This window comes from Mycteria americana, chromosome 10 (assembly GCF_035582795.1).
Source record: "Mycteria americana isolate JAX WOST 10 ecotype Jacksonville Zoo and Gardens chromosome 10, USCA_MyAme_1.0, whole genome shotgun sequence".
NCBI classification, from domain to species: domain Eukaryota; kingdom Metazoa; phylum Chordata; class Aves; order Ciconiiformes; family Ciconiidae; genus Mycteria; species Mycteria americana.
Window position 1 is genome coordinate 15964561 of NC_134374.1, and position 17335 is coordinate 15981895.

At 45.3% G+C, this 17335-nt stretch overlaps 2 protein-coding genes and 2 long non-coding RNA genes across 22 annotated transcripts in view; 3 read left to right on the forward strand and 1 right to left on the reverse strand.

Annotated features, from left to right (window-relative positions):
* Positions 1-2449, forward strand: part of HTR2C (5-hydroxytryptamine receptor 2C) — a 181895-nt gene extending 179446 nt beyond the window's left edge. For all 16 annotated transcript variants that reach the window (XM_075513022.1, XM_075513016.1, XM_075513026.1 and 13 more), the window contains one exon: positions 1497-2449. In XM_075513022.1, the coding sequence (XP_075369137.1) occupies positions 1497-2329 (833 nt within the window). In that variant the 3' untranslated portion in view covers positions 2330-2449. The remainder of the gene's footprint in view (positions 1-1496) is intronic.
* Positions 2450-7343: 4894 nt separating this feature from the next.
* The window catches only part of LOC142415024 (uncharacterized), a 33998-nt gene continuing 24006 nt past the window's right edge, over positions 7344-17335 (forward strand). The window contains exons 1-2 of the long non-coding RNA XR_012777273.1: positions 7344-7463; positions 8422-8601. This is a non-coding gene — a long non-coding RNA (uncharacterized LOC142415024). The remainder of the gene's footprint in view (positions 7464-8421; positions 8602-17335) is intronic.
* LOC142415025 (uncharacterized) lies at positions 11798-16249 on the forward strand. The gene is made up of 3 exons (XR_012777274.1): positions 11798-12822; positions 12923-13013; positions 15813-16249. It is a non-coding gene; the product is annotated as an uncharacterized LOC142415025 (long non-coding RNA).
* The window catches only part of IL13RA2 (interleukin 13 receptor subunit alpha 2), a 31869-nt gene continuing 30794 nt past the window's right edge, over positions 16261-17335 (reverse strand). For 2 of the 4 annotated variants that reach the window (XM_075512964.1, XM_075512965.1), the window contains exon 10: positions 16261-16552. In XM_075512964.1, coding sequence (XP_075369079.1) covers positions 16510-16552 — 43 coding nt within the window. In that variant the 3' untranslated portion in view covers positions 16261-16509. The remainder of the gene's footprint in view (positions 16553-17335) is intronic. The other 2 variants (XM_075512962.1, XM_075512963.1) reach the window with 1 other exon arrangement.

Genomic DNA, 17335 nt, shown 5'->3' on the forward strand with positions numbered 1-17335 from the left:
GAGATCCAGTACTCTGGCATGATTCCTGTATTCCCTCTTCTTTCTGTCTCCACATTAAATTGCTGTTGGTTTTCACAAGGTAGAATAGAGCAGGTATACAGGTATATATTCCTTAGAGGAAAACAGTGTTGGAGGACATTAAGTAAATGCATCTGAATTAGAGCTATTCAAAATGCTTTCATTCTTTCATTCCTTCACTCTGCGAGGGACAAGCCAGCAGCTAGCTGTGGGTGCCAGCTACTATGTGCAGTCCTGGACAGTCATGGTCTGGGCTTGACATGCTGTCTGCTCTGCCCATGTGCCAAACAGCATGGACACATAGCTGTCTGCAGAGACCCTCCATGCAGGACTCCTGCTTCTGCTTCAGAAAGGCCTGATGTCCTGAAATCCTGGACAAACAAGCAGTGCTGGGTGATGCTGAAGAGGAAAAGGGATCCAAAATGTTCTTAATCTCACTTGTCTGCCATTAAGTCCATGACTGTAAAAAGTGCTGTGCCACCAGGATACAAGAGAAACTGCCTTGGGAAGTGCAGTGATTCCTGAGGCTTATTAGTCTGCTCAGTGCTTATGAGTGGCTGGAAGCTGTGCTCTAGTTATTATTATAATTGAATAATTTAAAGTTTCCTTCCTTTCAGCCAGAGGGTTTGTAGCTGAGATTCTGATTTCAGACCGTCACGTCAATCTGATTACCATTTTAGTTACACCTTTTCTACTCTGACGTTTTCTGTTTTTCCAGTTTTTAGCCCTGTATTCAAGATAGAGGGATAGGAATCCCTGCTGCAGCCTTTTCACTTGACTATGTAATTGCGTTCTCTAAGAATTTAAGCAAGACTGTCTCTGTGTTACTTCTCAGTTTCACACTGCTGAATGAAATGCCTGGGCAGTCAGAGCTTGCAGAGACCACTGTCTGCTTGCAACAAGATAGTCAATAAGGACCCAGAAAGCCAGGAACTTTTCTTCCATGTGTCTGTGATGCCATGGCAGAAGTGGCCATTTTTCTATCAGGATTATTTTAATGTCTTTAAGAAACTTGCTTCTAAATCTTCATAGCTGTAATTCTTTTGCATTTTGATAATTTTCCTCTTTAAAGTCTGCTACTATCTACCCTACGTCAGTGATTTCAAACCCCCCCAAAACTGGCAGGCATGGAGTGGCCAGCTGGAACAGACGGGGTAATGACTGCCTTTTCTACACCCACAAATCACAATTAATGCTAGAAAAAGAACTTGATAAAGGAGTTACGCTGCATTCTCTGTGTCAGCTGTGGAGCACAGCAAAGCTGCAGTTGTTCCCGGCGGAGGGTGTTCATGCCCTGGAGCTGTGCTCCCAGGGGTGTTGTTACATGAGGTTTTCCCTTCCATCTGGGAGTAGTAACTTCTCTTTTGAACATCTTTAGGCAGCGGGCTGAATGCATGCAGGACCTGCATCATCTCTGCTGCCTCTTTGGAGCCCTGTCCGTCCAGGTAACTGTCTCTTTTTTGGTCTCATTCTTCTAGGGATATCTATGCCCATTCCAGTCATTGGTTTGCAGGATGACTCCAGAGTGTTTGTAAATGGGACCTGTGTCCTCAACGACGAGAACTTCGTCCTCATTGGATCCTTCATGGCGTTCTTCATCCCTCTCATCATCATGGTGATCACGTATTGCCTGACTGTCCAGGTGCTGCAGAGACAGGCAACAGTGTTCATGTGTGGAGAGGTGCCCAAGCAGAGGAGGAGCAGCGTGAACTGCCTCAAGAAGGAAAACAACACAGAGAACATTTCAATGCTTCACAATCATGAGGGGGCATCTCACTTGAACTCTCCCGTAAATAAGGAGGCAGTGCTTTTTCGGAAAGGAACTATGCAGTCCATCAACAACGAGCGAAGAGCCTCCAAGGTCCTGGGCATCGTCTTCTTTTTGTTCCTCATCATGTGGTGCCCATTTTTCATCACTAATGTCATGTCTGTCCTTTGCAAGGAAGCCTGTGATAAAGACCTCTTGAGTGAACTCCTTGATGTGTTTGTTTGGGTGGGGTATGTTTGCTCTGGGATTAATCCCCTCGTATACACACTCTTCAATAAAACATACCGCAGGGCTTTTTCCAATTACATCCGTTGCCAATACAAGACCAGTAAAAAATCAGCACTGCGGCAGAATCAATGTTTGAATGTTGCTTCAACAGCTTTATATGGGAAAGATCTGACTTTAACTAGTTATCGAAATGGCAATGAACTCAATAGCATGGAACTAGATGAAGTTGAGGAAGGCCTTGAAATGCAACCAGGGACTTCAGAGCTCTCCATAAACAGCTGTAATGTTGTAAGCGAAAGAGTAAGCTGTGTGTAAAGGTGGCTTACACAGCCTTTTGCTACGGTGTATCTGTAGCCAAAACATATTGTATAAAAATGTAAGTGTTGGTCAAAAGACCATGTAAATATTGCATTCTGAAAAAAGCTTTTTTTTTTTTTTAAGAAAAAAAAGAGTTGTCTTTCCAGTCCAGTACTTAAAATCATATATATTAATATACTGCAGTGAAGTTTAAGGTTCTATATTTACTGTTAATACTAGATCAGAACTATTAGTTACTTTGCATATGTCATGGACAAAATGTTTGAATTCTTCTTCCAGTGCATGAACAAAAATGCTGAATATTTATCTCAGGTGGCATTTGCTGGAGTCCAGAATGGCATGTTAATATTTATATATCAAATACATGCTATTAGGCTTGGTCAGTATAACTTTCTTTTTCAAGTTGACAGTAAATATATACTTTAAATCCTCACCCCTATTTGTGCCGTGTAAAGACTCTACAGAAACCTGGCAGAGAGACATCATGAAAGCGTAGCAGCTGTGCAGGCGCCTGGCCAGACATGTCCTGTTATGGGTAGTGGCTTGCTGCCATACTGGGGCAATCTTGCAGTTCAAGGGACCTCTGTTAAATTTTCACTCTGTCTCCAATCCTTCTATTTTCTTTCCATTCCTCAGGAGGGTCCGGCTCCCCTAAGGAAGGTGGGGAATGCAGTTCTGGTGTGGTTTTGCGATCCTGGCTGGGATCACTTGCACACTTGGAGAAATCACATGAGAAACAGAGCAAACCCCAGTTATCTTCTTCAACCATTTTATAAATGGAGTGCCTCAGATTTATAAAAAGCCCTCCTTTGGTCTTATAGATAATCATCATCTCTGGGATGGAGCAAGCTGTGCTCAGTGTGGATGGCACTGCCTTCACAGTTTGCTTGGATGATCAGGGTCTTTGGTTGACCTGGAGAAGAGTGCTCTGGCTTTGCAAGAGCTCTTGTCTTCTTGGTCCTCACATCTGTTTATTCCTTAGCTTGTTTAGCATTTGCTTTTATTTTTCAACATCCTGGGACTTGCAGTGCTGGTGATAAAACACTGCTTTGGGTGTAGAGCAGAAGCTGCTGTGCGTGTGGTGCTGGTCAGGGTCAGGCTGTGAGGTGCAGGGTACGCCTCCCTGGGGGATGCTCAGGAGAGAGGCATAAATGAGGGTCCCTGCTCATTTCTCCTGTCTCAGGAGGAAGTGGGCAGAGCTGGACAGAGTATGTGACTGGAATCATTTGCTGGTGATGTGTTTCAAAAGCAAACAATGACCAGGGACAGGAAGAAAGCAGACCTGGAGCCTAGTCTACATGGAAGATTAATCTGGATTAACTTTTAAATTTGATTTATTCCATTTCACTCCCAAAGTAAATTAGCGTATATCATATTAACACCATTTACATCTTAATGAAAGCATCCACATTTAATGCAGTTTAAGTAATCTGCTTTTAATTCACACCGTGTATAATTTGAATTAATTTTCCTCTGTTTTCCTGTGTAGACAAACCCTCCAAGGCATTGTGTCTTTCTGGCACTGTGCCTCTGGGGTGATGCTTCTCATACAGTTTTTTTCTTGTGTAGAGCATTGTCTCATGCCAGATATCACCCGTAAGGTTTTTACATCTTCATTAACGAATACACAAATGCTGCAGTGCCCATCCAACATGGATGCATTTAGCATCACTGACAGCCTCTGGCTATGAAAATCCTCAGAACAGAAAAGCTTACAGTAGGCGTGGATAAATTACATTTTACTTACATGAACTGCTTGTACTCTAAGCTTGCTGTGTTGATCCCACCAAAATTAACTTGTAGAAGAAATGGAGAATTCTGTTAGTGCTTTAGCGTAACGTTGTGCTGTTGCATTGCTGCCTACAGCAGCAACCTCGCTGAGGCCACTACTGAAACACAACATACAGGTTGCATCTGCTGATGGATTGCTCCCAGCTTGATGCGTTGAAGTTGATGGTCCTCTCTTCTCCCTCATCCCCTCCTGGGAAAAATCCATAGTACTTCCATGCAGGCAGGTGAGGTATCCCAGTATGGAGCGTAGCTCACTGCTTGAAGAAGGCAGCAGAGTTGCACCATGTGCCAGCCTGCTGATGATACTGCCACAGGCTTGAATGCTTGGGAATCCACTTGCCTCTCCAAAAAGTCTGGTAACCAGTAGGAAAAGGACTGGCCAGACACACAAACTTGTGCCTTCAGTGACTGCCCTTTGCTCTGAGTCAGATTTTACTATCTCAAACAGTACAGAAAAATCAGAAAGATCACATTGCTTTTTAAGTTCTTTTTTTCCTTGGGTGAATTCATAGCACATCTTTTCCAAACATGTATATGTGTGTGTATATATATGTGTGAGTGTGTGCATATATATATATATACATATATATATATATATATTTAAAAGCCAACCACAGACTTTGAAAGCATTTAGCAATAAGTTGAATTACAGTAGCTTCTAGCACATGTGTGAATAGGTCATGTGTTAATAGCTCATTTTCCACAGCATCCTCAAACTCAGTATAAGTCCACACACAGGCATCGTCTTCGCATAGGAGCCTTCATGTCTTACCCTTGCCAGTTCTGTTGTATGGGCAAAAAGGGAACCTACTATATTTGGATGTAAATAACGGGAATTGAACAGAGAATTTACAGAATTTTTATAAATGTTTTTAAAAAATTCAGCACCAGAACTGTAAATATGTTGAGCGTTGCAACTCAGCTGGGCCCGTACTGATGTATGTCACTTGTTTAGATAAACAGACAAGGGGACTGCCTTACAGCGCCTGCGTTCTCTCCCGGCCAGCGGGTGATAACAATTTTGTGAATGGTTAAATACTGTCACTTACCCAGCTTCCTTTGGGTCATTCACATCAGGGTTTTGTGATGCTGCTATTAATTTATTAAAGAAAGTTTGTTGGTTTAATCACTCTCAATTTTTTTTCATGGTCTATCAGAAAATAAATAAACGAACATGCCCTCTCTTTCTTTCATCTGTCCCCAATTAAAATCTTTCCTGAGTGAAAAATATGTCCTGACCAAAACCCAAAACAACAACAAAAACTGAGGATAAGGATAATTTTCATTGCTCCTCCCACACTTGAAGTATGGCCCACAGTTGCTTAATCACAGAAATTAGTGTCAGCAGATATCCCAGCACTTCCAACCCCAAAACTTGTTAAATACGAAGACGGTGATAAGCTATTCCCCCTCTTCTCCTTGCTCCCTCCAGGAATAACTGTTAAAAATGACATTTTTAGAATTACCTCAATTTGAAGAATGGATTTAGTTCTCTGCAACTTAACCAAGTCAGCTTGTGCCCACAGCAGCTTTGCTTCTCCTGAGCTGTAGTCATTAACCATGGTGGTGCCTCAAGAAGCCCTGTCCTGGGGCTGCCTGGTGGGAGTGCCTGCTGGAAGTTTTGTGTGAGTCCTCAAACCTTGGCTCAGGTACAGTTTTGTCTTACAAATAGTGTGTATGGTGGTATTTTGTTTTGAGTTTGAATTGAACAAGTGAAAATAGTTCCTTGGAAATGGTGCTGTAGGCTTTGTTTCCCAAACCAGATGGGAGATGTGCAGGCAGGCTGCCTGCAAGACTGAGCGTGCATGTAGAGGCTCCGACCCAGCAAACAGACCACCCCATTCAACTTGCGTCGGGGAGTCTACTCGTGGGGTCAGCCCCTGAACTAGCACCTTCCTGAGCTGTAGGGCCTTGCAGCCTTCCCCACCAGAGGCCAGAAGCAAGGCTGGCCACGTTTGCTCAGGCACAAAGCCTTGTGGCTGAGCAACCTGGCTTCCAGACCCGAGCTGGTTCATCTACATCTATAACATGTTGCCCCACACAGCCAAGTCTGGAGTGTAGCATCCATGGAGTCAGCTGTGGTGGTTTTGAGGACCTCTGAGGGCCTCAAAGGCTGTCCTTTGAGGACAAGGGCCTGCTCCTTCAGTCCTGTGCTCGCTGAAGATAAAAGAGCAGCTACCCAGAGTCTGTGGCATTTGGGAGGCAATACGGTTCAGTGCCAATGCTGAGGAGCCTCAAGGCATCCCACCTCATGATGGCTCTCCTTGTTTTAATGACTTGTGAGTCAGCAATAGTTTTTATCTGAGTGATAATTTAAAGATGCTAATGTTAGGTGATGTGTGAGTAGTCAGTGTGAACAGTGTGGTTGGTGCTTTTTTCTCTATAGAGACACTCATGTCAACCATTAGTGCCTTTCTTCTGGGCAGCCCTACAAAGAGGTTCACCCCTGGCGTGGAGCATGGCCAGTACATGGCCCTTCCAAGACAGCAGGCTGACTGCAGTCATCTGTTGATGACGAGGGCCCTGGATATGGAGACCCAAATTCCAAAGGAAAAAAGTATTTTAAGAAAAAAAGCAAGCCACAAGCAGCTCTTCAGAAATATTGTTTAGCTTTGAGCTAATGAAGGGTGTCTGATATTCTTGCAGACAAATTATGCTAATCTGGCATTCCAAAAGCACCGTCTGTCATGTGATAAAGATGCAGATGTCTCTTGGATGGGTTTCCTCCCTGGGTCACAATATCTTTAGGATAGCTACATGCCAAGCCAAGAACTGCACTTGGCTTTGTCTCCATTTCAGACTGGGGCAGAAAAGGCATCAGAAGCTTTTTCCTGGGAAAAAGCATACAAAGACCACCAAGCCTTGGGCAGGTGCAGCAGAACAGAGATGGACAGATGTACACACACGTCTGCACACATGAACACACACATCCCAGAGTCCCCAGAGAGCAACAGGAGATGTCATCATGCTTCCATCTTCCCCTGAAAAAATGGGAATAGCTGAACAGCTGGGGAGGAAACCTGTGATGGGGAGATCAAATGCAGATGTAGGTGTCACCATGAAATGTGAGCTGTTCTAGTGATAATGTAGTGGTGGGGGTGCCTGTACCAAAAACGCTTTTATTTTTTCATTGTTAACTATGAAGTTGTTATTAACTGCTCTGCCTCTCCCTCATTTTTCTTTACGTCTCAGGTCTTCTGCTTGTTTGCTTTTACCCACACTGAAACTTGTGCTCTGAAGCTGTCAGAAGTTGACAAAATATCTATGTGATGTGTCATTCCCTCTCGGCTGTGCAGGGATGCTGCAAACCCATAACAACATGGAGATGGAAAGTCTTCAGGTGAGTGATTTTAGATATATATGAGAGAGAGAGACAATCAATGCAGCCAGGCACGCTTGCCAATTAAAGAACCACACCAGAAGATCTTTGATGAACAGTCAAGTGCATGAGCTACATGCTGAAAAATTTTGCTTAAAACTGTCCTAAATCATGGGTTCTGCTGATGGCAGGAGGGTGTGTCAATACATGGGGATGGAGTGTGGCAGCACAGGGTGCCCTGAGCTGCACGCTGCTCCCGGCAGCCCTCCTACGCGCTCCCTCCGGGAGGGTGCTTGTTCTACAACTCGGGACAGCGTGTCCTGGCACACTGCCCAGAGGGATTTACTCCACTCTGTGCTGAGCAGTGCAACTGCACAACAGGTTGCAAAAGCCTGGCCTCCTGGGCCACAACTTCAAAGATTTGGGGAGGGGCCTAGCAAGTGGATAAGTGTCTAGCAGTGACACAAAGTCACAAGCTTTTATTGTGGAAAATTGAGACAGTGAAGCGATCCTTGTTATGTATTACATCTCTCATGAATGTTGCCTTATGTTCTGCTTCCCCAAAAACCGAAGGATCTCTTAGCATATAAATACAATTTCCGCAGCAGTTTCCTGGGACAACGCGTGCTGCTTTGTCACTCCAGTGGGCTACCAACACTTAGGTGTTAGGTGACTTGAAAAATGAATCATGCAGCATCATGCAGGGACATGTTAAATCCACTGTTCTGAACTTTCCTGTACTTGAATTGTAATTAACAACAAATTGGATAAATTAATGTTTAATTAAAATACAGCCTAATTATCCAATGTATGTTTTTAATAGGATCTAATTGTGGCATTTTGGGTTATTTAAATTGCTGATACACTAAAAACAATCTGTAGGCTGGTGCCTGTTAGACTACTACCTGGTTGCATTTGTTAAAATTTAGAGCAGTTTTACATTTGTGTGTGCTGCTGATGTTGGTGTCTCCTCCTGTAGAAGAATAGGCTGGTGCTGGTGACAGATGCTCATCAAAGCCACTGAAGATTTTAATCAGGGTCCTTTCCCCTGACTGAAGGCTAGAACAGCTCTTCTGCAACTTTTTGGGGAGGAAGACTTCAGTGCCCCTCCTGCAGAGCCCACACTTCCGAAAGATCATGATACTGCTCAAAGCAACAGGTAAGTGCAAATGTCCAGCAGAGACCTCAGCTGTGTTGGGGGTTCCTCCCCTATAGGCACCAATAGTTCATGTCCCAAAATGTGTTCAGAGAGGATCCACAGGTTGCAGTGACTCACCCATGAAGCCATGGCAAAGTTTAGCCCCCTCAGCTAGGTACTCCCCCCTCTTTTTGCAGCGCAGCCACAAGGCTGGCACACAGGTGGGCTAGCCCTCAAATGAGCATTTGGTCTATCTTGCACCTTTCCTAGGTGTTGCTGAAAACTACCTGCATCCTCTACCAGGCTGTCCTACAATGGCATTTAGCAAAGTGGTGGGATGCATTACTGACTCCGTGCAACAAAGCGGGTGATGCAGCAAACCACAGTGAACAAATGGGTGTTTTTCCTTAGCCAGCTCTTTACTCCTTGAGGGTAAATGAATGTGATTGCCTGTTGCACTGTAGTTAGTTGGCACTTCTGCTTTAAAAGATAGATGGGACTGTGTGTTGGGCCTGAGCAGCAGACCGGTGATAGGCACGGTGGGGGCACACAAGTGCAGGCAGGGGCATGGAGAGCCCTTTTAATGAGAAGAGAGTAGAAAGCTTAGCTTGTTCCTCCTAGCAGCCAAAGATTGGTGAAGAAAGCTCTCCATCAGGGCGTCAGGGAGTGCTTGTTCTGACTAAGGAGGGAGAGGAGCTATTTAGGCTACAGGAAAGCATTGGCATACAAAAAGGGCCAGAAATAAACTAGGAATTAGAAGCAGATTTCTAACAAGTGGCGTTTTCCAGGTCTGGGACTGCACTTTCTGGTGAGGCAGCAGTAACAGCAACAGAAAAGCTTATTGAGGGCTCAGCTCTTGAATTCACACAGGCATTTATGCTATGGGGGTACAGTGGGAGGGCCCTGCTCAACCCTTATGTCCTCAGCCTCCTGGCTGGCAGAGCTCAGGCGCCAAGCCATCCATCTGCACGTCAGCACCTCTGACCTCCCCAGCGATGTATCCCAAACCGTGGGAGGAACAAACATCTTGAAGCAAGAACACTATTTTTGTGCTATGGTCCTTCCAAGTCCTAGCAAAGCCATGAAAAATGCCACAATTTTGGAGGAAGGCAGGCGAGGCCATGCCAAGTCAGTGCATCTCCTGCAAGTAGGACAACATAAAGTCAAGGGATCATGAAGGCTGTGTGTTCCCAGCCCTGAGCCAGCCCCAAATTGTATGAAGCAATATTTCATTTGCATTCTCAGAAGCATCCAGAATCAACCAGCTTGGCTAGCCCAAGCCTGACTGCATGCAGTCACTTAAGTAAGTTTTATTTAGCCACAGCAGCATTTTCGTGGACATTGAGTATTATTGGAGCCAGTCTCAGTCTGCTCTGGAGAGCCACAGCGTTGAGGTAATGTCCTGTTGGGCTGCCATTAGCTGGTGTAGTTGAGAAAACGCCAGCGAGTATCTTTAAGGGCTGAGGGCCTGCTTTGTGCTTGCACTGTCTGACTTTTTTAATGCTTTTCTTTGTCGCTGTGTTTCCAACCGTGCAGCCAGGAACATCATGCTTTTGCTTCAGTAAAATAAATTGTGTTGTTGGCTTTTTAAGCTCTCTGTTGTTAAAAGTGGACTCAGCTGAACCTGGCAGGCAGCAAGGTTATTGTTTCCTCAGTGTGAGTGTTTCTAAATAAATTGGCAGCATGGGCACAAATGTCTGGCCAGCTACCAGCCAAGACCAATTTGAGAGTCCCAAAGATTGGGACATATTTCCAGTTCAACAGTTAAGAGCTGGAACATCATCAGATAAAAGGCAAGGACTATCCTCTCCTGGGCTTTATGCATCAGATGGGGACCTCTTGGTGGCACAGCAGCTCCCCCAGACCCCATGGACAGCCCCAGTTTTGCGGTCAGACCCTGTGAGGGTGCAAAGGATATTCAGGTACTAGAGGCAGGATGGAAACCTGCATCTGTTGTCTCTGGTTTCTTCTCCTGTGTAAATTTTCTGTAGCCATTTCATGGAGAAAGCTGTATGCACCGGATGTTTTAATACACTCTTTGCAACTGTTTGCTGTTACTGACGTTGCACTTGTGTGTCATGGCCATGCAGGGAGGGGTGCTTGGGAAGGGAAGGTCGACATGTCTAAGGGCAGCCAGGAGGCTGCAGTCCTTGTGAATATCAGGTTTTGTACAAGCAGACTAGCAGAAAAGGCTTGCTGTGGACTGCCACAGCAGTTGGCACACAGGCAGATCGACAGCAGATCCGAAGCAGGACAGAGCTGGGGACGGTTGGACACTTACAGCAGTACATGTTCACATGGGGCACTTGGCATCTTCTGTTCATCTGGCGTATGTTCCAGTGCAACCTTTCTTTCCAAATGTGGGCAGATAAATAGCTCTTCAGTGTTCTGAGCCTGACCCTGTGCCTGCGTGGTGAGGGACTGATGTGTTTACAGATTTTGGCCTTGAAATAGAGAACTTAGTCTCCCAAGAACATCATGTTTCTGTTTGGTATGCATGTTTTCTCCATCACTGTGTGAATTCCAATGAAGAACAATCTGCCACCCTTCATTTGTTTTTAAATCTTAAAGATATCTAGATAAGTGAATTATATTAAAGGAAGGTGTTCCTTGGCTTGTAAAAAAACCCCTGATATTTACTGCTTTGTTTTTTTCTAAATGAAAATGACTCCTGCAAGTCCCTGGTGCTTTAGTGAGGTGGGACATCCAAGCACACCAAAGGCGTGACATGCCTTTACCACCTTCATTCACAGCTTCCCAGGCAAGGAAAGAAAAAAAATAGTTTGCAGATGATCACTGATGACCATGGCTCAAATCCCCCCACTGCAGCTGCAGAAACTTGGAGCAACCTTTCTCACCTTCCAGCAAAGGCAGGGCAATGCAGCTTAATTCAGTATCTCAGAGAAGGCAGAGGTGCTGCGCGGGCTCTCCTTGCTGTCGGAGATGAGTGCATGCATTGTCAGGGACCACTGCAGGGCTGCCACCATGCCTGTCAAGCCCCCATCCTTAAGGATGCGCCTGCACTCAGCTCTCCATGGTGTGAGACCTGCTTAAACACTGAGGTTGTTTCCTGGGCAGAGCCATCAGAAAAAGAAGGCCATGTTAGGATTTTTAAATTAGTTTTCTTTTTTTTTGAAATGTGTCTGATGGTGTTTTATTTCCTGAGCAGAGCAGTTCCGTGGTACGTCTGGATGGAGATCCGGTACAGGAGGCAAGCAGCCCAGGATGGCAGGGAGGTGAATACTTGATTTTGGTGTTCAAACCTTGATGTGGCCGTCGTTTCTCAGCTGGTTGTTTTATCTCTCTCTACTCTGGGAAAAGGATCTTGACAGAGACAGTTTGCAGAGCCGTTTCAGCTGTTCAGGCAGCTCAGCCACAATATGTTGCCTCAAATTGTTTTGTTAAGCACATGCATCAGCTGTACTTGTTTGCCTTGAAGCTATGAGAACCACAGACCCTCCTGAGAAAATTCAGCTTCTACATAGACATAAAGAGCTTGACAGTGCTCTCAAATGTACCCTGCAGTGCAAGGCAGTGAGCTGCAAACCTGCCATGGCCCATGAAGCTCTTTAGCTTTTAGACGATATCATTAGTTACTGCACTCCCAAGGCCTTGACATCTGGAAGCTGAAGCCAGAAGGGTTGTGCCACTTTACGTCCTTTGAAGATCTAGGTACTCCCTAGAGCTGCAGTGGCTCTGGGATGGGTGCTGAGACCCATGGTGGCTCAGGGATGCAAGAGCTGATGCCAGTGAAGCAGGGACATACAGTGGGGCACAGTCCCCACTTGGCCGAGCCTCCAGTTTGAGCCGATGGGGTATTTCTGTGGGTGCTCAGTAGCACGAGCGTGGGAGCGGGGGCAGGAGCAGGGGCTGGTTTTGGCTGGCATATGCCATGGGAGACGCAGCTCTGATCAGTGCAGCAGCGCTGAGCTGTGGTCACGATGACAGGAGGCACGAAGGGTGATGTTACCTGACAGTCAGCCTGGTGTTGAATGATGGAGTGAAGGTATGACACTTCTGTGCTTAGCAGTACAAAAAGAACAAAACTCATCCGTCTTACAGTGAGAGCGCCATTGTCCCCTCTATTTAATTTTCATGCACTAAATACTGAATTCTGGTGGAAGCGATGCTGCACCTGCTTTCCTCCTCCCCTGCGTCCAAGCACAGATGCTGACACCCAGTGGCCATAGAGTTTCTAGCGCCTGTACGAGATGGCAAACTTCAGCAGAGATGCCTCAGCCGGTGAGATACAACTTCTACCTTTTAATTTCCTCAAGTGCAAGAGGAGTAAAGAGCTCCTGAGAGATGACAGCCTTGGTTTATGTCTTTCATCCATTGGCAGGTTATAGTGATTAAAACACTTCAAAATCTTGTATTCAGAGGCCAGTCAGAAAAATGAAAAAATGTGAGGATGGATAATGAGGAAACAGAAGGTAAACTGGTTTTCAAATTATTATCTTGTTGGCAGCTTGAAAATAGACCTCAGTGAGAGCAGGAGGATGACTTCTTTGTGAGTTCAGAGACTTTGGCATTTGCCTTCCCTGTTTTGCTACTTCCCAAAAACAGTTAGAATATGACAGACGCAAATTGATTTTGCATTTCCCTGCAGCATGCACAGGATCCTGCTTTCATATATTTGACAAGTATTGACATTCTCTAGGGAAAAAAACTCTGTAGAAAAGGTTGCTTTTTATTCTTCAACAAATGGCTCTAAGACCTTATCAGTCAGACAGAAAAAAGACCCTAAACTCAAGGGTATGCAAAGGAGTTCTCGTTGTATGTTTGGCAAAGACAAGCCTCACCAGACATGTGGGACTAAGATGGTAAAAACACCAGGGAATCCAGACATGAGCTGGGAACAATAAGAGCAGAGTATGTCAAAGGAGGGATTTTGAAAGCACTTTACTGAAAATATTAATTATGGACTACAGTAACTGAATTAAACCACTGTAATGCAAATACTGTGTGAAAGAAATACGTAATTAGTGTAATTCTATAAACATAGGAAAAAAACGCATACTACTGAAATTCTAGGAGTTCAGGATGTTAGGAAGGACTAGCAGCTGGCTACCTATTAGGATTAAATTTTGCACATGCTGCAGATGTGATGCTGTGAGAAAGTGGGTGGGGGGTGTCTTGCTGCTGCTGCAGTGAGGACCCTCCGCAGGGGTGAGTTTGGTGAGTGGGGAGCCCAGCTGGAGCGGCCAAGCCCAGCTTTCCTTACCTAAACACTCCTGTAAAGCAGCAGCATACAGATACCATAAGTAGATGTACTTAATTTATCACTCTGTTACTAGGCAGGTTTCTAGGCAGGCTTCAGCCTAACTTTTATATTTTGTGATTACTGAAATAGCTCTGATCTTTTTGGGGGTGAGTTCTAGCTGCAGAGGTACAATATCCGTTCCTTCACCACCTCTTAGGTGTGCCCATTCTCTTTAATTCTTCTTCCCTTCTTACCTCTTTTTGGACAAAATTAGACTAGAAACTTTAACCCAGCTTAAACCCATCCAGCAGGTCGGGGTTGCCACACCATTTGGCCCACTCCAAATCCCGTGCCTGATGTTCCCATGTGGTGAAGTGGGTGAGATCGCATCAGATTTACCCAGGGCAGCAGGGTGGGCTCTAGCTGCCTGCCTCACTTTTCCCTTGGGGGGAGGTTCACAATGCACTCGTGTTTTTAGTAGATGTTTAAACTGTTTAAGAGGCTGGCAGAACGTCAGAGGCCTACCAGGACCTCTTTTCAATAATGGCAAGTCTCAATGGGACTCTTTCCAATAGTTTTCTCTAGTGCTTTTTCTGGTTTTAACCATTATTATTAGTGCAGTAACTGTTGCCCTGGTGGCAGTTCTGAAAACCCATAACCCAAATGCTACCCAGTTCTGGATGTGCCAAAGTCCTCTAGTTCCTGAAAGTACCCAAAAACCCTAGAAGGAGCTTGGCTGAGCATCTCTGCTCATCCTGGTCTTGCAGAGCAGGAGATCCAGGCTTGGTCCTCCCAGAGATTGCCCTGCCCTGATGGCCCATCACTCTGCAGGGAGGCGCACACAGCCCACCCTCCAGAGCAAGTCAGAGCAAAATATTTGTGCTGTGCTGGCCAGGGGCAGCCGTGCTGTAGGGCTGTGCCCCTTGTTGCTGCAAAAATCCTTCTGGAGACCAGAAAGGGAAGGAAGGGGACTGTGCAGCTGGTGGGAGGGCACCAGGAAAAGAGCTGTTCTCTCCCATTGCACGGAGGAGGAAATGCTGTCCTGAGCCTCCTGCATCTGGCCTGTTGTATGAACCGTGCATTCCCTTGACTTGCTCTGATGAGCATGTTTGGGGATGTCTGCAGGTCTCCCTGAGCTGGGGCTGGGGGCTGCTTCTGAGCCAAGCCAGCTTTATTCCTGCTTCTTTCCCTCTCATGGTTCCTTTCACCTTCTCTGTTAGATCAGTCAGTGCCCTGCAAGGCCAGCTCCCTTCTCCAATTCTAATGTGCTGCATTCGTCAGGGTAAACCCACAGTTGCTTTCCACAGTTTTCTTGCTAGCATCTACACTTTGTTCGAATTTCACAAACCAAAACATTTGAAAGGTGGATACAAAACAAAGATGAAGGAGTGTGTGTCTCAGATTCCGTGCATTCAACTACCAAATAGGTGTTAGTTCATCTCTGAAAGTAACACAAAGGTATTTCAATGCCCATTGCATGCTCAGGGGTATTTTTAAATGTAAAGCCATCCCATGCTGGCTGGCCAGAAGCCCCAGGAGACAGTAAAGGCAGAGGTTGTGTCTCATCAAAATAACAACAGACAGGAAACTTCATTTCTGCTCCAGTCTGTGCATGGACCATTTTTTTCTGGTGCTTTCCTCCTTTGGTTGCTCCCCAAATAACATTGGGTTGTTGCCCATTTAGCAGTGGAAGCAGCTGATAGTGATTGAATAATTTTGCAGTTGGATGTGTAAGACAGCACTTGCTGTGTTGTTTTGTGCCTGATTGGATTAGCACGGCTCTTTACATAGCTGATTGATGCAAACTTGATTTTCTCTCTGAGCTTCCACTGTTCACTAGAAATTCCCATCTTGAATAAATGCTCCTGCAAGAAAATATGTTTTCTGGGTTTTTCAGATGAAATGAAAGCACTCTAACCTGGGTTTGAGTTGGTTAGTTCTTTGACCAAAAAAACCCAGAATGGGCTTAGAGGACAGTGTCTCATCTAGTGCTGACTTTTTAATATTTTTTTTTTTATCATCAACATAGGGAATGGTTCCTTAAAAATCAGTCAGCAATTTCATCAGCTGAATACATCGTGTTGAGAGACATCTTGTGTGCTTCACTGAATTCTGATACCAGCGCCTGCTTCCTAGAGAAGTTCCCACACTACCTTTGCCAGAGCAACCCTCACTTCTCCTCTGAAGCATCTGTCCTTTGCAGTAGCTGTGATCATGCCTTTTTACAGCAAAAGTTTCTCTCAAGGCCTCCCCACTTCAGCTTTGCAACAGATAAGACATATCAGTTAATGAAATAAATAGCTCAAGTAGCTCATGTTCAGCATTTAGATGCTCTCAGCAGGCTGAGTATTTGGGGACTAGGAAGATGTGGTGAGAGGTGCTGCCCTTCAGTGTGTCTCCTGTTGACAGATTTCTAGAGTCCCCCAAAAAGTCAAAAACAAACCCACATAGCAACATGTTATCTTTATTCATGGCAGTTTCCACTGCCTCCTTTTTCTCCCTTGTCCTGTTATCAGAAACAGCTTGCTCCAGAGTCACTTTAAAACTCCTCCAATGTTTTCCTGGGCCCGTTGAGGACTTGAATTGCAACAACCAGCCTTGCAAATGGCAGCAGGTAGGGAAGACCCACATGGGCTATAGAAGGCTCAGGGCTTCTCAGCTGTCCTTGGGATGATGTTCTAAGAGCAATCCATCAAACACAAGCGGTACATCAGTCGCAAGCAGAGTTAGCATCCCACCGATGCATGCAATGGCTTTCCTGCTGGGGATCTGAAATGGGCACAGACTGTTATTCACAGCACCGAGAGACACCTGGGGACACGCTACAGCATCCCTGTCACACATCGCCACATCCCAGTGGCAATGCGGGAAGCATTTGCTTTCCACAGTTTTCTTGCTAGCATCTACACTTTGTTCGAATTTCACAAACCAAAACATTTGAAAGGTGGATACAAAACAAAGATGAAGGAGTGTGTGTCTCAGATTCCGTGCATTCAACTACCAAATAGGTGTTAGTTCATCTCTGAGAGTAACACAAAGGTATTTCTATAGCCAGTTCTCCCTGATCTGTGATGCCTTAAAAGGCATATTAGAAAAGCCACCCACTTGCTTACACTATATGGCCATGAGGAAAATATAATAGTTATTAGTACCAGGAGATCAGTTCTCTCTAAGTGATCCTTCAGACCTGAAAAAAATGTCATCACCACCAATAATTTGGATATGGGCAAATTCATCCACTGCGTCTGCTTTCCCCACATGCCGTCATTGACATGAATGCAAACAACTGGGACAGGAGCGCAAAGAGAATGAGACCTTAGCCCATAAAAATGGCACTTCTTTAACACAACCAGTACAAATCTCTGCTGCCGGAGTGGTTTGGGGCAAGATAATGGCATTACTTATGCTGCTGTGCATGCAAGTAACTTTACTGCATTTAACAGAAGCAGTCTGGGCTCCTATGAGCAGGACCTGGGTCTCTGCTGTGAGTTTACGGGTTGTTGTGAGGCATTTCATATCAGAAACAGCCACACTTACAAGGTTGTTTCCTGA